The 25,098-nt window shown below is 41.7% G+C and overlaps 1 protein-coding gene across 2 annotated transcripts in view; it reads right to left on the bottom strand.

The window, feature by feature from the left end:
- Nucleotides 1-25,098, bottom strand: part of kcnn1a (potassium intermediate/small conductance calcium-activated channel, subfamily N, member 1a) — a 113,299-nt gene that overhangs the window by 52,506 nt on the left and 35,695 nt on the right. For both annotated transcript variants that reach the window (XM_075484153.1, XM_075484154.1), the window contains exon 2: nucleotides 1,445-1,918. In XM_075484153.1, coding sequence (XP_075340268.1) covers nucleotides 1,445-1,918 — 474 coding nt within the window. The remainder of the gene's footprint in view (nucleotides 1-1,444; nucleotides 1,919-25,098) is intronic.

Genomic DNA, 25,098 nt, shown 5'->3' with positions numbered 1-25,098 from the left:
ACCCTAAAATTGATTAGAATGCAGGAAATTGCATCTAAAAAAAATGAATCCCCCCCAGCACCCCCTGGTGAAAATGTGTTCCTGCGTCCTTGATGCTAACTATACGTTTAATAATGCTAGGTGCTAGCAAAGCTGGCTCTTGTTTAGCTTCCTGCCAAGCTTCGTTCACGGAGCAGGGTACGCGCACAGGGGGAAGGAGGGGGAGGGGGAGGGGGAGGGAGGAGCAGATTGCAGTTTGATAGACGGCATCAGTATCCAATCATTGTGAATGGTCCGTTCACAATGATTGGATACTGTTTTTCCTAGATTGTACGTTCTAGAGGCCACTAAAACTTTTTGTCAAATTTGTGTCAAAACTTTTAATTAATTGGTTGCAATGAGGGTGTGAAGAGTATTTCAAGCAATATGTAAAAAAATGTTCCAGAAAAAGATCCCCTACCCCGCCTTTAAATATATAAGAAAATAATAATGATAATACCATTTTTATGAATTTAACCTTAGCTGTGCCTGTATCATCGGACAATTTAAAACACCTGATTATCATCACATCTGTGTGTTTGAGATTCGAAGCTAATTTGCTCTGTTCCTGGTTGACCGCTTTGGTTGAAATGAACCGGTTTTGTCTATGTTTATAAATCAGCACATTTTCAAGACCTCACCCTTAAAGACCTGACACTCCCATCACCGCTACTCCCAAATTGCAGCCATATGGTTCTTTAGCCAGTGTGTCTGATCTCTTTCATTATATATATGAATGTATTTTATGTTGTTGCACAAGCTTTAAATTGAATTTAGTTGATATTACTTCTGCCCATGGGCATGAACATGTGTTATTCTTATAGAATATTTTTTAACACGAGTGACTATAGTTAGTGGGCTAAACACACAATTCATCGACTTGTCTGATGTCAAAGTCTTGATCAATATTTACTCATTCCTTTAATAATAGACACTTATTTGAACTTCATGGTCTGCATTATGCTCCAGTGTCAACTCGCCAATATCTAGACCCAGAAAATATTGTTGAAGAAGCTGCTCTAAGCTCACTGAAAGACATTTCTTTTTTAAATGCAACCCAGACATAATACAGATGGGGAATACAGAAGTCAAGAAGTTGTGACCCAGCCATAGTGACCCTGAAACCCAACTTCCTTGCTAATGTCCATGCTCGAGAGTCCCATTTGTGTCTAGAGCTTGCTGCATCGCCTCCTCTCCAACAGTCACTAAATTATCACATAAATCAAAGTTTTAACAGAGAAAATTAGTCATTGTGCAGATTACATGACAGCAAATTTCCCTATCGCTTTGTTTGACAATACACATCAATGTTCATAATCACTCTTCATAAATCTGCCAACCGCCAACCCCACACAACTCAAAAATTAACAACAGCAATTAAGCACACAGTGCTCCGACTCATGCATCATACACATGCATAACTTACCTTAGTGTAAACCCCCCATGACAGTTCAGTTTCTGTCACCATGACAACAATCCCAAACATCCCAAAGATGAGTGCGTAATCGCTAAGCCGCTTCCGCTTCTCAAACAACGCCCTCCGGTGTCCGAGCCTGTAGCCAATGTCTCTGTTCTTCTTCTGGGGAGCTCTGCCGTCACCTCGCCCGCTGCCCTCCCTGACCAAGCTCTCGTTGGACGCCTTACTGGGATCTTCGCCGCTGTTGCCCTTGGACACCACCACCTCCAGGCCAGAGCTGTGCAGCGTCTGCAAGGGTTGTGTCTCTGAGTCGAGCTCCGCGAGGTTGCGGCGCGACGAGGACGCCAGGCTGCCCACTAGTGGTCTCACCACTCCGCCATTGTGCTTGCAGGTGTTCATGGCTATCTGAGGGAGTCGGCCACTGCTCTCAGAGAGGGAGGGCTTGGATCCAGCATGGCTCAGCTTCTTCTGCTCAGTAGAGGCCTGTGAACAAGTGTAACAAGGGTTAATTTGGCTTGTGTATAATTCCACAAAATTATTGTTTTAATTGTTTTTATGACATTTATAAGATTAGTCAGGTGGAACTTTTGTTTTCTTTTTCTGTTTCTGTACATTCTTTTATGGGGGAGCAACATTTGTGACAAAAGACACGGTCCCACCAAAACTCTTCCTCTTTTTTGTGATGTTCGGTGAGGAAAGGTGAGCTCCCATTTTGTCACTTATATTTGGGGGTCCTAGCAGCGAAGCTGCAGGAACCCATTGTGTTAGTAGCTTTTCCTATTATTATTGATCCGTTTCCGCTGCAATTGAAGTCTATGGCAGCCCCATGAACGCTATGGTAAAAAGTTATGAAATTTGGCACACGTAATCAGCCAAGACAGTGCCAAAGTAAAACTCAAGAATTTTCATGGCCCAAGACCTTACTCTCTAGCGCCACCAACACGTCAAAGTTTGAAGTGCATTCAGCCTAATAACTTTTGACTACTTGGTCCAAATTTCACAAATGAGGCATCGTTGGAATCCTTGGATCATGACGAGTCTAACGCACCCTATGACGTCAATTTGCGTGTGCCTAGATTTTCCGCCATTTTGAATTTTATCAAAAAGCTTAAAAAAGCATTTCAGGTCACAGAGATTGTCCAATTTTCATGAAACTTGGCACATAAACTCTTAAGACCAAGCCGCACAAAAGTTATCGTGTGGAATTTTTAATTAGGCTTCGGATTTTCCATAAAAGCCAACCAAACTCGAGGTTGACGCCGCCAAACCGGAAGTGAGGCCATATCTTGGCAACCATTTGATGTTATGACGTCAAACTTCTAACACAGACTTAAGACCGCTAAGGCAATTGGCCCAACAAGTTTGGTGACGTTTGGCCAATAGGTGGCGCTATATGTAGCAAAAATGCATTTTTGCTCATATCTTTGGACCCCTTTCACCAAATTTCACAAATGAGGTACTGTGGGAATCCCTGGATACAGACGAGGTCAACGCACCTCATGACGTCATCTGCGCCATCTTGGATTTTCCGACATTTTTAATTTAATCGAAAACCTACAAAAAGCATTTCCGGCCACTGAGATTGTCCAATATCCAAGGGACTTGGCACATAGACTCTTCAGACCAAGCCGCACATAAGTTATCATGTGGATTATTTTATTTCACTTCCGTTTAACCGCGGCAGCCAATCAAACTCTACGCCGACGCGCAAACGGGACATTTGGCCGTATCTCTGCGATGCATTGATGTATCGATGCCAAACTTGGTGCATGGACTCATGACGCCTTCCTGAGCAGCCCAAGCCTTGCCTATTGTGGCGTCCAGCTAGGACCCCCACATCGCTGCTTGCAGCTATATTTGTCATTTTATTTTGTCCATGTTGCTCCATATTTTACTTATTTGTGCTAATGTTTGCGTCTTTGTAATCGCTGCTCTTTTTTGTGATGTTCGGTGAGGAAAGGAAAGTGAGGAAAGGTTGAAAAAAAAAAAAACCTTCGAAAGAGCAGTGGTGTGGTCTCCATCCATTAACCTTAACACAACGCAGAGGTTTCATACTGGTTACATTGGTGCCGTGACCCGGTTTCATACCGGTTACACAGGAAAGTATGCAATATGTAAACTAAAATCATAACAAAAAGGATGTAAAAACTGACAGTGTGAGGAAGAAGGTTTAGACTGTAAATAGGAAAATGATGCAGGAGCTCAAACTTTGGCACAAGCAGAAATGCACTTTGAGGAATACAAGTCCTGCTAAAATGCAGCTCTCCTTCATGTCTCCTAATAGAATGCATGAGGCTATCCTCCTCCAGAATATAACCCCATGTCTCATTTGTTCATGCAGTCCAAAGCAACTTATAACAAAGGTTAAAAAATATGGGGACTCTGCAACCTCTGTTGTTTGCGAAAGCAACTGCATGTAAAAGAAGTATAATAATTGTCTCCGTTAGAAAAATGGTAGCATCATACATTATCATTTGAGCCCGAACCAAGATGTTTTAACCCTAATCAAATACTTTTGATTTCTAATGCTAATCGAGTGATGTTTCTGCCTTAAAATCCTTAAAGGGACACTCCACCCATTTGCATTAGGCTTTGCATTGTTAGAAACCCAGTCATACTTTTGAATGGTCATGCAACACTCTCTCATTTCTCCCTGAGATGGGAGAAATCCGTATTCACCTCTTTACACTTCCTCCTACAATGACGCAAAATGACGATTTTTGCGTCATTGTAGGAGGAAGTGTAAGAGGGGTGGATTTCTGTTGAGACTACAAGCAGAGAGTCTCTATTATGAGGAGAGGGAAAACTGGCGGCTATTTCCGGGTGGTACTGCACTCTAGGGGCGCCAACGAAGCAGTGCAGAGCACGCCAAACTCTATGGTGGTACTATGAAATCCACCTTAGATCCAGCCATTGCTTTGGATATAATTTTTTATATTTTTTCATTTTAATTTTCCTAAAGGCAGGATAAATTATCCTTTCAAACGGCACTTGGTTTGATTTTTTAGACTCACTAGATTGTTTAAAATACACATTTATTGTCAGTATTGCATCCAGAGTGACGTCACGCATGTGGCATCACTTTACGGCATGGTCAGTCCTAGCGCTGAGCTAGCAGAGAGGTGTTAGCTCAAATAGTTACAGATTTCAGCACAGCCCTTTTACATACTCTCTGACTAGCCTCTGGTTTAGCTTTCGTTGTTGTTAGCGGCACCAGGTTAGCACTCTGGCACAGTGGACGAGTGCCGTAAAGCAGCCGGTCGTAATCAGCCGTGCGTTCTTCAGATTCCGTTAGCTAGATGCTAGCAGATACTGACTCGCAAATGCCAGACCTGTAAGAAAACAGAAAGCTATAACTCCCAGGTTATTGTACTTTCGATATAAATCCACATCCCTCTGTCAGAAATCACAGTATTATTTTCAGGTTTCAGCCGCTAGCGGGGACATTTTTTGAGTTATTAGCGCCAGCCCTATGGAAAATGGTCATTCTGCACTCGCTCGCCAGCGCCCCCAGAGAAAATCAACTGAACTGCAGCCAAATTTTTTATAATGGGGCGAATAGGAAGTGGAACGGCTGTCTGTAAAAGGGCTGTGCTACAAGCCTAGTTCCCACCTTTCAACACCGCCCATAGGGGGTTGGACCTAATGGGCTAACAGACCTATCACAGATCAGTGCCAGTGCTTTGGACTGGCAGAGAGCTGCAGCTAACATATATATATCTACCGTATATCTATATAGATATATATATCTATATAGATATAGATATATATAATTGTCATGAGATCCACACTCCTTACCAGTTGGTGGCGGTAATGCTGCTTTAAGTTGTTTGCCAACCGCCAATAAAAAAAACGAAATAGAGAGAGAGATAGAGCTGCAGCCTGCAGCTAACACGGAGAACTGGAGAAGATATGGCTCGAGCTGGGGCGAATTGGTGGCGTCCTGGAGACCTACTTTAGAATACCTAAAGTCAACTGGAAACGAAAGCCAAAGCCTACAGGGCCAAATGGACGTCTTTCTGTAAAGTAAGTTTGTTTTCTTTGTTACTATGTCAAGGAGTACTCTTGCTAACACGCTAACGTGGCATGTTCATTGCACAAATAGCTTGCAGTTATGCAAGCTACTGTGGCACGCTAGGCTCAAATGCCATCACTCACTTTGTGATCAATGTTTTGTCTAGACAATTTCGTCTAACAGCCTACCGGCACTTTCTTGAGTGTGTCCTGCAAGGAGAGAGATTGGGCAGAGGGCGTCTGGCGTGCAGGCTATCCGCCAGAACTACCCAGCTCCAGACGGCCAGTACTACGGGCGCTCAGGAGGACGCTCAGGAGAAGCTATAGTTTCCTTGCAGCCCCGGCGCCACGGGGGGGCACTCGCGGGCATTGCATTGCCCCCCCCCCCCCCCCCCCCCCCCCATCCACGCCGGTGTGCCCCCCCTGGGTTCACTTTGACGTTTGACCGGTCACCGGAGATTGCCTCAAACACTGAGGGGACACGATCTAAAAGTCTTAAATAAAAAATACGTTTTTTAAGGTCTTAAAATGTCTTAGATTTCTCTGATTTTCGAAGAGTGGCATTAAATTACATCTGGGCGGAATGAAAGAATGATATGTCTGGAGAGAGCTTTTGTGTGTGCGCCAGTACTTCCGGTGAAAACTTCCGGTGATTTGACAGCCAAGCTAACGCGTCAGGTTAAGGCCAGTGGCCGTAAACAAAGGCTATAGCCGAGAAGAAAGATAATAATATAACGTAGCCAAAAAGACTAGCTTTCTTCAGTAGCCTAATGCTTACCGATTTAGCAAGCCTAGCAGCCTCGTTGCTAATGCTAGCCACCGTAACGTTACCAACCATACCCGACGTCAAGGAGTTGGCTGAGCAGGGGCAAGAGTATGGGGCTGGCAGAGTTAACTTCATAATGGGTGAGTGCAGGTTTCATTCACTTGTTTTCATTCTTTCACAGGATTGATTCACTTCATTGGTTTATCCGATTGCTGGCCGCCGAGCCATTATGTGTCTGGGTTTGTGTAGGTTACTGATCATGGTTGTTAGCCGATAGTCAGGTTGTGTGTTGGGTGTGTATTTTTTCTATGGGTACATGCCATTGACTGAGCGGTCTGTGCTCGTTTTTTATTTTTATTTAATTAGATTGGAGATACTAATTAATACTGAGGGGGGGGGCTGGTCCCGGGGAAAATTGCCAGGGCCGATTTTTTTTTCCCAGTCCGACCCTGAACTACATGTTCAAATGCGTTCTGATGTCGGCTCAGCGCCACTCTGAATTCACTGTGGCTGTGCGTGGGCGTTGTTGTTGTTGTTGCGCTCCTGTTTGCTCGTTGTGTGTATTAGTATTAATGGCGACTAGAAAGGGGCAAACGTGATCTGGGCTTTGCGTTCAATTTATGCACCGATGATTATACAGAGTGGATTAAACTGTGCAGGCTATTCGAGATGTCTCCGAATGCCTACTTTAAAGGAAGCGTGATGTGTTTGCCAGGGCTGCCTAAACGAGTTGCCAACCGTCCCTTGAAATAATGGAATCGTCACGTATTTAGTAACAAAAGGACAGTTCCTTATTGGGCTGAAACGGGGCCCACAATTCGGTTAAAATACAGGAAATTGCATCTAAGAAATACCAAATTTTCTGGGGGAGGACCCCCAGACCCCCCGCTAGGGGGCCCCCCCTACTCATTTAAATGCCCGTCCAATAGCTTGTCTCTGCCGCCGGGTCTGTTTCCTTGTTTTATATTCATTCAACAGTTGTATTGTTTTATAGTTATTTAATTAAATGGTTAAAATGTACGTTGTTGTGGTTCTTTCTTAGTAATGTTGCTCCAAGTGTATTCGACCAACATTTCAGAACGGGAACTACCTAGCTACTGTTACCTCAGATGACAAAACGACAGAATTGTGATCATAGCCTACCTATAATTACTATACATTATGAAGCATTACAAGTATACATTGCATTATAAGTTTGTTGCAAATCAGTTACCTCCTTCCAAGTTTATGATGCTATTCTAAACTTTGTTGAAGGCAGACAGGAGAGAAGGAGTGACATTTTGTTTTTTAATTCACAAAATAAGAATTGTCATGAACATAAAGACACACAAACAAAACTATCCACACTATAAAAAAAAGAGGTATTGACCCTGTGATTGAGTATACAGTAAGGTGCTCGATGGAAGTGCAAACAGGTAAGGCAGTGACATGATTTCCAGGTAGCGTAGTCGGGTGGAGCTCGTACATTCTCGGGGGAGTGGCCTGCGGATCTTGAGCATTGCAATGCATTATTGGGATTGTTGTCTTTAATCCACAAGCACAAAAAAGTCATTTTCTGCCTTTTCTCGGTCAAGAAGGCACCAAATTAGAAATTTATGCTACTATTCTACTACATATATGGCCCACTTTCAATACATATTCATGTCTCCACTGGTGGAATGTTCCTTTAAGAAAGTGACAAAGTTTCATTGTAACATATTGTTGTGGTTACCACGGTGACCAGCAAAATGGCATTCATAAAACTAAACCATGATTCTTTTCAAACTCAAGTCATGATTTTATATAAACCCAGCACGGAAGTAAGACAAATGTTTTTAGCAAACTCTTGTCATGTAATTAATGTCACATAAGTCTGAAGGGAAAAAACAGCTAACATGTGTTAGCCTTGAGCACGAGTCCCATAAAAGTAAATGGTTCAAATGTGCATAACTGCGCCATTCATCCCCATCCCTCCTTCTTATTAGGACTTTGTGGCTTTTTAAAGGAAACACTTGAATATGAAATTCACTTCAATGTGTAAACAGTCATTTGATTATATTCCTCTTTTACTGCTTGTGCGAGCAGCAGTTTAGAGGACGCCGCTATGGGTCATATTGAAGAGGTTGAACATACAACCTAATTGGTTGTTTCGTTCAGAGGACTTGTTGCTGGTACAATTCTTTCTTAGTGCTAAGCAGCTCATGCTGTACTATGAATCAAAGCAGGAAAAGTTCTTGTTTGAAAGTCCCATTGTTCAAGTTAAATCGAGAGATTCTAACAGAATGTTTTTTGGATTTTTTGCATCGAAGCAATGTTGAATGTGTACCAACTTTTCCTACAAAAGAAAAGGCATGAAAAATTGAACTCTCAAAAACAAATAAATAATTAATGAAGTTAGATGTATAAATAAAACTATATAACCAATGGTGAAACCCCACAAAGTGCAGGGAATTGAATCTTTGCGCTGCACAAATTTAGATATGAATGATTAATGCTTGCCTTGACCCTCTTTCCGACAGAAAAAATCAGTTGGCGACCCAAAAAAGAGAGAGGAAAAACATATTGAAAAACAAAACTTAATTGAACTTTCAATTATTACAGTTGGAGAACAAAGGATGACAATGATAGTGTGTGAAAAACTATATAAAGCTAAATCAGTGAACTATTGTGTATGAATGCATATTTTAGATTTCAATTAAACTGGAGAAAATACACTCAACCCCTTTTAATTCTTTAGCTTTTATGTCACCTAAACATTTTTTTGTCTTACTCAGTGCTATGAAACACATCTTTCTGATTGGTGGAGAGGAGTTTCTGCTCCACCAACACTGACAGAAAATGCTCTATCCATGCAGAGGCTGTAGAGCGGTCAGACCAGAAGCATTTATCTGCCTGTCTATCCCCAGCTCTTCAGAGACTTGGGCAAGATTATCATAATGGGTTATGAAAACTTCACATGGAACAGTGCCTTTTCTGAAACATGTCAGGGGTGTGTGATAGCACTGCTGGCCCTTTTTATTAGCCTTGACAAAGCATGCCTAATACCTTAAAATGTGCTGGTGGGAATACAGAAGGGCAGCCCTAATGGAAATTTACTAACTCTAGTCCTGTGATGCTATCGTCTTCCGCACATTGTGGCGCATGAGAACAAGAGTAAAGGTTAAGGATTAGCGCAGCTCATAGTGTTTCTAATCCCCTTTTCTGTATTAAATTGCTTTTTAATCTTTGCCATTAGAACCTCTCTACACTTTTGAAGTCTGTGGAGTGAGTGAACTTTGGGTTTGAATGACAGGAAAGACTGCAGAAATAGATGCTGATATGGCTGATATGGTCAATACTGTTCTTTGTAAGAGGGTAAAATTAGAACAGTGAGTATACTAATCAGAGCTAATTTGATTTCCCAGAGATGCTGTCTAGAATAATGGGCCTCATGCAAGAATATTTTTGTATTCTTATTCTAAATTTCTCTCACTTTTTTCCAATGAAGGTCTTGTACGGACACGCCACGTCAGATTCAACAAACGCTCTTAACTTCAGAAAAAGTGTGTAAACGACCTGAGTAAATGATGAATGCCACCCGTGTGTATTTAAATGTGCATGTACGAGGAAATCTGCATACTCCACGCCAAAAATTATACCACATAAGGCTACGCTTCCTCTCTCCTGTGCCAGGAAGTGTTGAGTGTTGAGTCATGAGAATGACTGAAGACATGACATGAAGAACAACTTTATGGGCTCTGAGATTGAAGTTCTTTTTTAGCAGTGTCAGCAGTGGAATAACGGGACCTGCTAAAGCGAAGAAATGGGAAGTGCTGTTAATTCCGTGTCACCTGTAGTTCGAGAAATATAGACAGTCAGTGGATACTGGACGCAGGAGCGGCCACGGAAGAGTGGTGCTCCTCTATTTTGAACTGTGCGAGCAGATTTGGGGTGGCAAATGCAATAAGGCCAGAATCGTTTGCATAATGTTCATGGCAGTATTGTGCAAAATGCAGCATGCCAGATTCTCAGGGCTATAGAGCAGTTTGCCCCCCGCTGTATCGAGACACATCCAGGCCTTCAGCACACTAGTGCGCTCCACAGCAGTAAGGGTGCTTTGATGCATATATGTGTGCAGTCTATTGTTGTGTGCAGTCTATTGTAGTGTGCACTCCACTTGTTGGACAGCGGTGTATGGGAATTAACTGATGAGAGTTTTGATGACCATGGGGAGCGCACGACTCACAGAGGACTGGGACACACCCAATCGGTCTCCAATCTCCCTCTGAAAGGTTTCCGTGGCAAAAAATCCAAGGGTGGTGAGGACCTGGATGTGTGATGGAATTGGGTTCGATCAGCATGTTTCTCTCTGGAGTTCTGGTTCTGGCAAGCTGCATGTTTGCAGGAGCACAGTTCTTGGCAATCTAAATTGCAATGTCAGCCATTTGTCTGTCTCCGCAAGGATATCTACACGGTCTCGGAACACACGCTCTCTTCCAAGAGACTAAGGCATCCAAAAGTAGCAAGTTAGCCGCTGGTTACACTGACCCACTGACCTTGTTATATCCAGAGTCAAATTAACCTTCAATTATTGCACAATTTAAGTCAAACAGAATAATGTCAGCATAATTAAATCAAATCAAATCAAATTTATTTGTATAGCACATTTCATGTACAAACAGTTCAAAGTGCTTCACATAAAATAAAAGCATTGCAGCATGGAGTGGAGGAAGCATTAAAAATACATAAAAGAATATAAAGAGAAACAATAAAATAATTTAAATAAATTTAAATGAATTTAAAAACAAGCAACAGTCTAGATAAGTTAAAAGATATAATGCAGATTTCATGCATAGACACATGAGAAAAGAAATGTTTTTAACCTGGATTTAAAAATGTCTCCATTTGGTGAAAGTTTAATCTCCACTGGCAGTTTGTTCCACTTGTTTGCAGCATAACAGCTAAATGCTGCTTCTCCATGTTTAGTCTGGACTCTGGACTGGACCAGCTGACCTGAGTCCTTGGATCTAAGAGCTCTGCTGGGTTTATATTCTCTGAACATATCACAGATGTATTTTGGCCCTAAACCGTTCTGGGATTTGTAAACCATCAGCAGGCTTTTAAAATCTATTCTGTGACTGACTGGAAGCCAGTGTAAAGATTTTAAAACTGGTGTGATGTGTTCAGATCTCTTAGTCCTGGTTAAAACTCTAGCAGCAGCGTTCTGGATGAGCTGCAGATGGTTAATGCTCTTTTTGGGAAGTCCAGTTAAAAGAGCATTACAGTAATGGAGTCTACTGGAGATGAATGCATGGATGAGTTTCTCCTGGTCTTTTTGGGAGAGGAAACCTTTAATTCTGTTGATGTTTTTGAGATGGTAAAAAGCTGCCTTGGTGACAGCTTTGATGTGGCTGCTGTAAATGGCAGCTAATTTTGTTTATGATAAATGATTCAGTTCTGCCACTCTACATTTTTGTGCTTTTATTTTGAAGAGCACCGCTCTTCTTCTGTTACTTCCTGTTAACGCTGACGCAAGATTTTCTGCTCCCATCTCATACAGGCGCGAAACTACCAAGGTGGCAGGCGCCACCCCTGAAAAGGGGTCTGCCACCCCACCTGCCACCCCAGTAAAAAAATACCAACTGATGATTTAATGGATAATTATTATTAATATCGTTTTAAGATCAAATCAAATGGAAAACAATCCGAAATCGGTGTCAAACTGCAGAATGTTAATTTTGAAAAAGAAACACGTTGGTCCACCCCCCCTGCCCTCCCCATCACGATGGTTGCATCCATATCGCAGAATCTCTTTGCCTTGACGTGGAGTCAGGCCACATTTACACATAGCCGGGTATTTAGAGAAACGAATATTCCCCCCCTCCGTTTTCAATAATAACATCGTGCACACAACATCGTTTTCAAAAAACTTGTCATTTACATCAACCCGCATAAATACGCCGTCAAGCGCCATAATAACTATGCCAAACCTATTGGCGGCAGTGTAGGGAAAGGAGTAAAGCCATGCAAGCCAATCAAAATCCTCAGAATCGAGGACTTTCCTCATGTGAAGGAGGAGATAACGCGAGCAAATATCACAACAAAACAAAAGGCAATAAGAGAGAAATATAGACAGTCAGTGGATACTGGACGCAGGAGCGGCCACGGAAGAGTGGTGCTCCTCTATTTTGAACTGTGCGAGCAGATTTGGGGTGGCAAATGCAATAAGGCCAGAATCGTTTGCACAAACGTAAAAATTAGTAGAACTTTAACATCATCCATGATAATCCTGATCAGTAGCCAAACAAACTGTAAACATAAGGCGCTCGCATGACGTTAAGCATTTTCTGGCGCATAATGTGACGTTTAAGAACCTAAAACGCCGTTTCTCCCAGTTGACACGGCAACACATAACCGGCGTTATCAGAAATCTCCACTTTGGCCGGAGGTTTAGAAATAATCGTTTTCTGTGATTAAAAACGGGGTTTTGGTGTAAATGAGAGGCCAAACCGCAGGAAAATATCTGCGTCTTCCTATCCTGTAAACGGGGCCTCAGTGCGGACACAAGCTGTCAGATGGAGCCTGTTCACAGGTGGGTAACATGCATCAAAGTCTAATATGGTTTCGAAACGTTTATAATTCCTCATAGATGGAAGGCGCTGTACAAAATAAAAGTATTGTAACGACCCAGAATTAAGGTAAAAGCACACGGACTGGCTTGTTTCCTCCTCTCCCTGTCAATCACTGGACTGTAGGTCATGTCACTCAGGTGTGGGCTGGTGATTGGGGGAGAGGAGTGGGCGTGGGCCAGTCTGTGTGCAGGTCTGGTGCTCTCCTGGGGTTGGTTGCGGATGCGGAGCAGGACTGCGAGTCACCCGTGTTCTTTGATTGTACTGCTAGTGTAAAACTTAATAAAGAGCAGTTCAGCAACCGCCGGTCTCAGAGCCTCCGTGAAGTCACTACAGTATTATTATTATTATTTTCAAGCCAGTTCGGGTCTCATTCATGAAACGGATTTGCACAAAAAAATCTCCAGATAACCGCCAGCTACGTTTTACCTCATGTCACGGTTAGCCACAAGATAGCTTTTCAAGCCAATTCGGTAACTAGATAGCTGGCGCTACCTAACTGAAAAACGTTGATAACTAGCTAGCTACTGGCTAGCCTTTGACATCTTGACCTGAAACCAATTGAAGTTGTGGCATTTCATATCATTGTAGTTCTATGAACCGTTCTTAAAAAGTCTGCTGGTTGGCGTTGGCTAGTATGCTAGTGGTGGCTAAGGCTAGCAGAATTTCTATGTTTTTTGGAACCATACAGAGGAGTTTTTCAGCTCTTAAACTCATCAAAAATCACCTGCGTTCAACTATGTTAGAGAACAGACTCACAGGTTTAGCAATTCTCAGTATTGAGTCTAAACGTGCAAAAAATTTAGATTTGGATGAGTTTGTTAAGAGATTTGCTGCACAGCAATCGTCGCATACAGCTTCTGTAAATTTGATACTGTATAGCAATCAGTTGATATACATGTTTTGTTATTGTTATTGTTAACCCCTTAACGTCTATTGTCGCATATATGCTACAAACCGTTTGACTCAATCAACCAGCTGAGATAGCATCTTTATTCCCCCAATGCCGGTTAGTCCATATTCACTACGGACCTTAGCCTGGCTGACGCGTCCACATCTCGATGAGATGGTGGTCTGGGAACTAGGTGTGCATTTTCTCGTATTTGAGGCGTGGTTTACGAATGCCTAGAGCCGTTTATTGGGCGCTACGAATGTCTATCAAAAGATATTCAAAAGAAGTGAATTCACCAAATGAGATCTCTTTACACTGGAATGTATCTTTAATGGCTCTGTCACACTGTTGCGTATGGCACTAGCATATGCCAGCGTATGAAAATTATCACTCATACGCTGGTATACGCTGACATACGCTAGGGGAACGTTAGGCATAGGTTGTATACGTTTCAAGCACGCTGGCATACGTTGGCAGAAATAAATTTTTGAAAATGCTCAAAACTTTTGTGCGTATGGTTAATACGCTAAGCATACGCTAGGCATACGCTGAATACGCTAGAGGTACGATATAGGTACGTTACTGATAGGTCGAGAACGCTGGACATAAGTTGCCATACATTGGCATGAAGGTGTACCGTACAGCTAGCGTATTTATAGCCTCCGCCCGTCTGCAGCCTCCATCTCCGCCCGTCTGGCGGCAACTGACATATCTGAGGCAACCGACGATTCACGGGAGCGGTCAGGAGGAGGAGTTGGGGATCTTGATCGCTCAGAAGCATGTAACTCATCAGCCGCAGGTGCATCAGGCATTTCAGCAGGTTTGGGTGTGAATGATTCTTGTGTTTTTTTGCCTTTTCCTCGGCCCAGGGCCCGGGCAAACTACGATTGCTTCTTTGGAGACATGATCGAGATGAATGTCTCGAGAGATGTTGATAGCGCGTCGTCTACTGCAATAATGGAGCAATGTGGAAAGGCTGCTGATATAGGCGAGTTGAAACGTACGCTGGGCATGCGCAGTTTATATGCTACTCATACAATAGTCATACGCAGAGTACGCTGGTTATACGTTGTTCATACGCTGACATACGCTGGCCATACGCTGTCAATACGCTGACCATAAGCTACTCATAGGTTCAATACGGTAAGTATACGCACAATTCTTTATTTTCAAGGACTTTTCGTGCGTATGAAAATTATATTATTAATTTTCATACGCAACTCATACGCTTCTCTCATATGCAACAGTGTGACAGGGCCATAAATAAGGCAGCTTCTCCCCCACATTTCCTACCATTTCGGCATTTATCCATAAAACTAAAATTTAGGGGGGCTGTTTCATTAATTAATTATGGGGTATAATGTACATATTTATTTATGATATCTTCAAAGTAATTAAATATACAATCCATTAGTCAAGCAAACTCGATTGGAATAACAGCGGACTATTTTGCGGACTCCTACGACAGGTCTGGATCATTCGAAAATTCTGTACGTACCTGAAAGAAAACTTAAAATACGAAAAAATTGGTGAATGCGCAAGTTCTCTTAAAGGTGGGGTAGGGGTTCTTTTTCTGGAGCATTTTTTTACATATTGCTTGAAATACTCTTCACACCCCCATTGCAACCAATTAATTAAAAGTTTTGACACAAAAATGAAAAGTTTTAGTGGCCTCTAGAACGAACAATCCAGGAAAAACACTATCCAATCATACTGAACAGACTGTTAACGATGATTGGATTCTGATGTGTCTATCAAACTGCAATCTGCTCCTTCCTCCCCCTCCTTCCCCCTGTGCGCGTACCCTGCTCCGTGAACGAATTACGCGTGCCCAGAAGCTTGGCAGGAAGCTAAACTAGAGCCAGCTTGGCTAGCACCTAGCATTATTAAACGGTTCATAATGATGTTGAAAGGTATTTTCTTACCTGTGAATCCGCCATGAGAAAACGTTAGCAAAAGTTAGCCAAACCAATCGATGCTTGCTGTCAGAACAGCGCTCGTGCACCTTCGTGCTCGTGAACAAGCATTGCGCGTTCATGTACTCTAGAGGCGTGGCTTCGGGGGGAAGTCTGAAGAAAGGGGTTGGGACTTTTGACCTGTGTATTTTCAAAATGCAGCTTCGCTGGACTCAAAATCCAGGATCTCCTACCCTACCTTTAAATTGCTCGTACGCACGACTTAAAGGAGACATGGCATGAAATTTTCACTTTTTAAGGTTGTTTAACATTAATATGAGTTCCTCTAGCCTGCCTGCGGTCCCCCAGTGGCTAAAAATGACGATAGACCTAAACCATGCAATGGAAATTATTCTCCGCCTTTGGAAATGTGACCATGCAGATGGCCTGATCGTGAAAGCCGCCGCTTATGACGTGTAGGTTGTTTCCTCCCAGAGCCCATATATGGCTATGCCAAAACTGCCTTTCCCCGCCCACAGCTCTTTGGCCAGCTCATTGCGCTGTACATAGATGTAAAAAATCTGTTTAGAGCTCCTGCATCAGAACCTCTAAAGAGCCAGTGGACAGATTTAGTTTTTTCTGGGAAAGTGACGACAGAACCGAAGAGATTTGTGTATGTGTGCGCCAAATATTTCACCGACGAATGCAGAGACCACTGCAGACACTGCACCAATCCGCCTGTCAATGTCCTGCTTTCATTCGTCCCTCACTTGGGGAAGGATCTCATTCCCGAGAGTAAGTAATTTAACGCTCTTTAATTGTGTTGCTTTCCTGTATGTATAGTATAGTTATATAGCTTGTTACCACAAGAAAGGGTTTGTATCGTTAGCTATGCAGCTAATAGCATCTGCAAGCTCTTATCTCTGTCAACTGGGCTGTTGGAGGTGTTTGCATGCCCATGAGATGGTTAGCTCGCTCATTTTAGACCAAAACCCCCTACTTCAAGCTACCTGAAGAACAATGAATCCGCAAATTCAGTGCATTTCATCAGGATAATGATTCATTCATGGTGCCAGCGCTAGCGCTACGTGCTTCTTTGCAAACCAGAGCAATCAGATGAGAATGTCTAAATCCTCACTCCTGCTTTCCCCTTCACGCACGCCTTTTTTGCTGTGTCTTGTGTAGCACTTGCTTGATGCTTGACTGTGTTAGGAGAGTTGTTCACTAACTAGTTTGTCATATTGTCAAAGGAAGCTCATTTCAACAGGTTTCGCTAGTTTTACGGCATAGGGCTGCCGTGCCATCTACGTGCCATAGCGATTCACAAAACATTTGCGCATGGTACCACGGGCGTAAGTAAGGCCACACCCCCACCCTCCGCTTTGGATTTAAAGCTGCAGTCCCTAAACAGCTCATTCTGAGGATCCTAAGGAAAGGGACTGGCTGTAATTATGCACCAAGGTAGAATTTTGGGGAAAAATACAGTATTAGGGGACCACTAAAGCCTATAAAATATATAAAAGCCTCCATTTATTTTCATGCCATAGGACCTTTAAGAACAAATCTGTTCGTATGAGGGGTTCTTGCATGAGGCCCAATTTGTCTTGTAACTGATCTTACAATTAACACAATTAATATTCTACTTCTTTTTATGTGTGCGTCACAAAATGATGTCACTCATTTTCAAAGTATAATATCCTGCTTTTAGCTTGTGAGGTAAATACCTCTGATGTACTGCTCTGAGCCTAGGGTATTTTTAGTCTCAGTTACACTTTCTGAGATGTTTGATAACTAGACAGGTTTTAAACCTTTACTTAAAAAACCTACTCTTGATTCAGAAGTGTTAGCTCATTATAGACCTATATCCAATCTCCCTTTTATGTCTAAAGTTCTTGAAAAAAATAGTTGCAGCTCAGCTTTGTGATCATTTACACAGAAATAATCAGTTTGAAGAGTTTCAGTCAGGATTCAGAGTGCATCATAGCACAGAAACTGCACTGCTGAAAGTTGAGTAGTTACCAATGATCTCCTCTTAGCCTCTGATAGCGGACTTGTGTCTGTGCTTGATTATTTTATGAATAATTATGATTACAATTAATTGAATTCCAATTGGCTTGAATTGGACTTTATTATCTAAGTGCCTTGAGATGACATTTGTTGTATTTGGCGCTATATAAATAAAAATGAATTGAATTGAATTGATATGTAAATATGGATCCTGAAGACAAGATTGACCTCTGGACACATTTACCCTTTATTCAGCATTGTGTTGCTGAAATAATAAAAACTGGTGATGTCAGATCCAAATGATAAACCCAACTTAACACTGAAAATCGAGACACAAAATGTATCCCTAATTTGGTTTCCAATGTCCAATTACATGGCAATACATCAGAGTAACATGGCTGTGTTGTGACAGTGTTGGTACAATACAGAAGCCTGAGACGTAAAAGGAGAACATCCAAGGAAGAGTTGCTCCAATAATGTAATGAACAGGACTGATAGTGAATGCAGAGAGCGGAGAGCTGTTGTTACATGCTCAGCTATGGTTACCTGTTTCTGGTGACCATTCGTCATTAAACCAGGTCAGGACTTAGCCGAATTCAGGCAACTATCCTATCAATTAGTTTGGGTGAATTTATGTGTTTCTACATTTCTAATCACCAGTGAACAATTTTGCAGTAGTGGAAAATATAGTGATAGAGGCAGAATGAAAAGAAATAAAACAGAAGTTGCAAATCAATTCAATGAAACTTGGGGTATATTCTGTCTTACCAGAGTCCTTCACAGACTTCACAGCAGGAGTCCTCACATCACCTTCTAAACCCACAAAGCACTCAGGCAACACTCTCCCCTTGCCCACTTGGCCAGTTACCCAGCCTGCTCTGTTCCCTGCAACCAGACAGTAAGCAGTGTGGCAAAAGGGCATGGGCGGCCAGCAAGCCCTTGTCATCCTGTAATGCCCTTAGAGAAGAGACACAGAGAGACTGCCTGTCCAGCCAACCAATGGCTCAATTTCATTCTGAATAGCACACAGTATCAAGACTCTATGAAACGGAAACTCATAATCAAATTGAAAAGCTTCAGTGCAGAACAACTTAAAGGATAAGACCGGTTTTTTGACATTGGGCCCTTGATTTCACATTATAACATGATGTTCTACTCACCCCTGCTTGTTGTTGGTCATTTGGAGCTGTTCCGAAGATATTCGCGAGGCGTCTGGCTGCTCTCTTGAGATATTCGGCCATGAAACGGTTTCCTATGGGCAACGTTATACAGGCACAAACTATGCTGTTTCTAATTTATTAATTACTGTACACTAGCACTGATAACGTGGAGGTGCGTCGCTTACTTAAAAAAATCCGGGTTACTAATTTTGAATTTTAGCCGAATGAATAAATAGGCAGCAGGTCTGTGGGCTGTCTGTGGCAGTAGCACCACGAGGACGTCAGTAACACCCACTTTACGACAAAAAATCAAAATTATAGTAACCCGGATTTTTTTAAGTAAGCGACGCACCTCCACGTTATCAGTGCTAGTGTACAGTAATTAATAAATTATAAACAGCATAGTTTGTGCCTGTATAAACTTGCCCATAGGAAACCGTTTCATGGCCGAATATCTCAAGAGAGCAGCCAGACACCTCGCGAATATCTTCGGAACAGCTCCAAATTACCAACAACAAGCAGGGGTGAGTAGAACATCATGTTATAATGTGAAATCAAGGGCCCAATGTCAAAAAAACGGTCTTATCCTTTAAATGAAGGCAACACAGCCTTACCTCACCCTCTGTCTGTCTGTCTCACTCACCACTCAGCTAAAATCTAACACCAATTCTCATTCTTTAATGCTATGAGGCCAACTGGGAAGTTGTATTGGAGGCTTAAAATATTGAAAATGGTGTGTCATGCATTATAATGTCAATTCTCTCTGTTTGTAAGTTTGTTTGCAAATCTGCTATTATGTGTATGCTTGTGGAAGGGTTTGTGAATGAGTGCATTAATTCAGCCATGCTCTGGTTTAGGTCAAACAGTGAGGCACACTGCATGAAACAAGCATGAGGGAGAAATGGACACATGGTCTGTGGGTGTGCATACTGTGCAGACAAGGTCAAAAGAATGATTGCAAAACTTAAAAAAAAATTAAAAGCAACAAAATGGGTTAGAGATGTAGAGATGGAGGAAACATTAAAGATAGGATGAAAAGAGACAGATAAATGAAAGAGGGGGGAGACAGCTCCCTATAGGTGTCTCTGCCAGCCCCGGAGTGATTGAGAGCTGCAGGCTGCACTCTCCAGTTTGTTCCTGTGCCCGAGACACTGTCACATTTCTGTGACAGGCCAGCAGGCATCAAGGCTCCTTCGTCTATCCCTGACCAGCATGTGGATCATTACTCAGCAGTGGTTGAGACGGAGGAAAATACTTAATCACAGCTGTCTGTGTGCTGAAAAGAGATAGACATGTATGTTTAATGTATAATCTTGTTGGAACATCAAATGTTCCAAAATGAATAGCAAAGCAACATACCTCTGAGAAATAACGTCACAATTTAGATTGAATAATTTGACCATAGCAGAACAGGTTAGCCTCTTTGAGCTGATTCTCATTATCCTATTCTCCGTGGCCTGTCTCCACAGGAATGTCTGTTTGCTTCTCTCCCTCGCTGAGATAAGTTAACCCTGTCTGAATAAGGCTCAAGAGTCCAAGGAAATGAGAGGGGCGCTAATGTGCAATGTTTTTATTCTCACCTTGACTTCACATGTCTGGCATAATGTTTAAGATGACTGCTACATGTGCACTAAAGTCAGGAGCTCACATGAGTATTCAACAAGATGCCCTGAGCCAAGTGTGATTTCACTTCATACATACAAATATATATATACATATATAAATATATATATACATATATACTGTATATATATAAATATATATATAGTTATAGCCATCCAATCCTGCTTGTCCTGGTTATGCAGATTGTTCCGCATCTATCATCACTAAAGCTCCAACAGGCCAAAATTATGTTTTTTTTTTTATCCCATATTAGATTTATAGCAGATATTATCCATCACACATTTAGGCCTATAAAAAACATCTTACTTCAGGCTTCTGCATACCGATATAATATTAATGCTCTGACATGAGATTTAAGATCATCTTGATCTGGCCATGAAAACAGAGGAGCTTTCAGATTAAACTAACTTTTGAATATTGTTTTAAAAAAGTACTAAAAAAGAACAGAATGAAGGACAGCAAACTGGTGAGAGTCCACAATTCAAACCATTGTTCCAGTCAGTATAAGACTGTCAGAGTGGACAAGAGGCAGGCAAGAAAACAAGAACAGGAACAGCCTTCATCAAACAGGAAGACTGGGAAAAATAGGAATAACAATCTATCAGTGAACAAACAAAATCAGGGACCATTAGGCTATATTCAGTTTACCTCAGAGTGTGAAGTCAGAAGTCAAAATGATGTTATTTTTTCTCTTTTAGTTTGATGTTTGCAAAAAGGAAAAAAGATATGGTTGTGTCAAGATTTGAATTGCTTTTAACATAAAACACAAATTTGCAGTAAGATGTTTTATTTAAAGGTCCTATGGCATGAAAATAAATGGTTTTTATATATTTTTATAGGCTTTAGTGGTCCCCTAATACTGTATCTGAGTTTTTTCCCCCAAAATTCTGCCTTGGTGCAGAATTACAGCCAGTCCCAAAAATGACTTTCCTTAGGATCCGCAGAATGAGCTGTTTAGTGGGGGTGTGGCCTTACTTACGCCCGTGGTACCTTGCAGAAATGTTTTGTGAATCGCTATGGCACGTAGATGGTACGGCAGCCCTATGCCGTAAAACTAGCGAAACCTGTTGAAATGAGCTTCCTTTGACAATATGACGAACTAGTTAGTGAACAACTCTCCTAACACAGTCAAACATCAAGCAAGTGCTACACAAGACACAGCAAAAAAGGCGTGCGTGAAGGGGAAAGCAGGAGTGAGGATTTAGACATTCTCATCTGATTGCTCTGGTTTGCAAAGATGCACGTAGCGCGAGTCATTTCAATCAGGGGAAAGGCAGATATCGTGCGCGCCATAACACCAACAGCAGGACGGCTATCAAAACAACAAATAAGTACACAACACTCGCGTTACAGTAAATGAGGTGTCCACTCGCATACCTCATGCTATTTACCGTTACATTAGCGACAGTGACCGAGCTATTAGCTGCAGAGCTAACGACACAGACAGACTGACCGTTTTGACTCTGGAACCATGAATGAATCATTATCCTGATGAAATGCACTGAATTTGCAGATTCATTCTTCTTCAGGAAGCTTGAAGTAGGGGGTTTTGGTCTAAAATGAGCGATCTAACCATCTCATGGGCATGCAAACACCTCCAACAGCCCAGTTGACAGAGATAAGAGCTTGCAGATGCTATTAGCTGCATAGCTAACGTTAGCTGCTAACGATACAAAACCTTTCCTGTGGTAACAAGCTATGTAACTATACTGTACAGGAAAGCAACACAATAATAGAGCGTTAAATTACTTACACTCGGGAATGAGATCTTTCCCCAAGTGAGACACGAATGGAGCAGGACAATGACAGGCGGATCGGTGCGGCGTCTGCAGTGATGCAGGCTCTGCACCGGCCCGTCGTGGTGAAGAAGGAGCTGAGCCAGAAGGCGAAGCTCTCGATTTACCGGTCAATCTATGTTCCTACCCTCACCTATGGTCACGAGCTGTGGATAGTGACCGAAAGAATGAGATCGCGAATACAAGCGGCTGAAATGAGTTTCCTCCGCAGGGTGTCTGGGCTCTCCCTTGGGCTCGGTATTGGCCCAAGTTCTGAAAACATTCGTAGGTGAAATATTTGGCGCACACATACACAAATCTCTTCGGTTCTGTCATCACTTTCCCAGAAAAAACCAAAATCTGTCCACTGGCTCTTTAGAGGTTCTGATGCAGGAGCTCTAAACAGATTTTTTACATCCATATACAGCGCAATGAGCTGGCCAAAGAGCTGTGGGCAGGGAAAGGCAGTTTTGGCATAGCCATATATGGACTCTGGGAGGAAACAACCTTCACGTCATAAGCGGCGGCTTTCCCGATCAGGCCATCTGCATGGTCATATTTCCAAAGACGGAGAATAATTTCCAGTGCATGGTTTAGGTCTATCGTCATTTTTAGCCACTGGGGGACCGCAGGCAGGCTAGAGGAACTCATATTAATGTTAAACAACCTTAAAAAGTGAAAATTTCATGCCATGGTACCTTTAACAAACTAGTGAAGTAAAATGTACTAAAGGGCATTGTCAGGGTTAATAAGTTTTACCTGAGTTACCAAGTTACCATGTAGAAAATCTGACTTCTTGTCACATTTTCTTAGATTTTTTCAGTTGGACGTCCGAAGATCTGCGTTGCCATCGAATGAAACATTATCTCTGAAGTGAGTCAGCAAGTTTACATGACACTAGAAAAAAACAGTCACACTCAGGTAATGCGGTTGGGTATTGAATCACTCTTGCATGTACATGTTCAACAAGACTCAAAGGATCCAACAGGCATTCTGTGTTTGCCTCAAAGTTCTTTTGCATCTGTTTAGGAAAAAAGTGTGTTGCTTTAGGGTATAATAATACAGCCCAATTCCCATTAAAGCTACTATTATTCACATACTTTTCTATACAGCACGTTAAAAACATTGTTACTGAAAAGCAACATTAAATCTGTGTCAAATCTGTGTTGCAGCCACTTAAACCATTTTCAGACTGTCATTTTGCTCCAATAAAATTCTGATTTTAACCAGCCAAGTAACATAAAGTCAATATCTGTTTTTATATACTCTGTTTTTGGTTATACTTATATGAATAATAATGTCCCATCGAGAAAGTTAGAAGCATAAAAATGTTTTGGAAGTTTTCTCAGATAGCTAACTCGATTATCCTCTCTTGCATGTAAACTGGGACACATAAGGTGATCTAATTACAGGTTACCGGCCAGGTTAAACTCTAACCGTTGCTCGAGTCAACTGTGCATGTAACCATGCATGTGCATGAGTGGTGAATAACTACTCAAAGGGATGGATTAATTGACTGATCGAGCACTGATGTGAAGGAAAACAAAGAAAGCTTGCTAAATTAACATGAAAGTAGAAAAAGAGAATGTTTCAAGCAAAATATGAGTTGTTATTATATATAAATGAATTATGACTGAGGAAAGTAGATGGCAAAGAAAAACAAAAACAGTAAACACATTCATCAAAACATCTATAATGCTTTGTTCTAATCCAAATTTAAAGAGCATGAAAGCATCAAACTCAGCAGCATTTACCTGTTCACTTGTCGTGTTGCCCCATTGCTAAATAAGCCCACTGTGTGAATGAAAAGCAATTACTAGCAACTCATAATTAATTTGTATAATCACTGCTAACAAAATTAGTGACATATGTGTTTTTTATAGAAATGAATGGTGTTTGGATAATATTTGTTTTCAACATATTGAGGAAAGGTTTATATAGGAAATAGTATGTAACAGCAAATTGTTCACTCCTTGTATAATGTAATATCAAGGCCCTGAATACAACACTCCACTTGGAGCACATTTTGCAAGATATTTCTACAGAACATGACTTAGTGTTATTTGGCCTTTCATTATCTTTGGCTGCCAGTTATAAATTACTGGTACAGTGGTCACAACTTCTGTGCAAACTGTAAGTGCTTTTATGAGGACATTTATGTTTTCTGTGTTTTGTGACGTACAAGCCAAATTCCAAAAAGTTTCAATATATAAATAAAAACAAAATGCTATTATATGCAAATATCATAAGGCAATATTCAATTCACAATAGAGCGATATAGTGAGGCAATATGGAGGCATTTCATTCTACTATTTCACAAAAAATATTAGGTAATCTTGATATATGATGGCAGCAACATGCCTCAAAAAACCACTAGCATCCCCTTTTCTTTTAACGACAGCCTGTAAACATCAGAAAAGTGAGGAGACCGCATGCTGGATCTTTTGGAGAGGAATGTTGTCTCGTGTTTTGTCTGATTCAGAGATCTAGCAGCTCAACAGTCCTTGGTCCTCTTTATTATACATTGTGTTTCATTATGTATCGAATGTTTTCAAATTCTGGAAGCTCTGGGCTGCAGGCAGGCCAATCCAGCACCCAGCACTTCTCTACTCTGAAGCCATGCTGTTGACAAAAAAGACATTGTCTGGATGTTGCTCTAAAACCTTTCAGGATTTCATCCATTTGAAATTACCTTCGGTCCAGAGAAGATTGCTGTTTATGCTATTCTATGGATTCTTCTTTCCTTTACAGAGCTTCAACCTACATTTGTGGATGGCACAATGATCTGTGTTCACAGACAATGACATCTGGAAGTGTTTGTGAGTCCATGCAGTGGTTTCCCCCACACAATCATGCCTGGTTTTAAATGCAATACCATCTGAGGGAATATCGCATGCATCATACTGTATATTGATTTTTGGCTGCATTCCTTACAGAGATGTCC

Source organism: Odontesthes bonariensis, chromosome 14, assembly GCF_027942865.1.
Source record: "Odontesthes bonariensis isolate fOdoBon6 chromosome 14, fOdoBon6.hap1, whole genome shotgun sequence".
Lineage (NCBI taxonomy): Eukaryota > Metazoa > Chordata > Actinopteri > Atheriniformes > Atherinopsidae > Odontesthes > Odontesthes bonariensis.
This window is presented reverse-complemented; position numbering and strand designations above follow the sequence as displayed.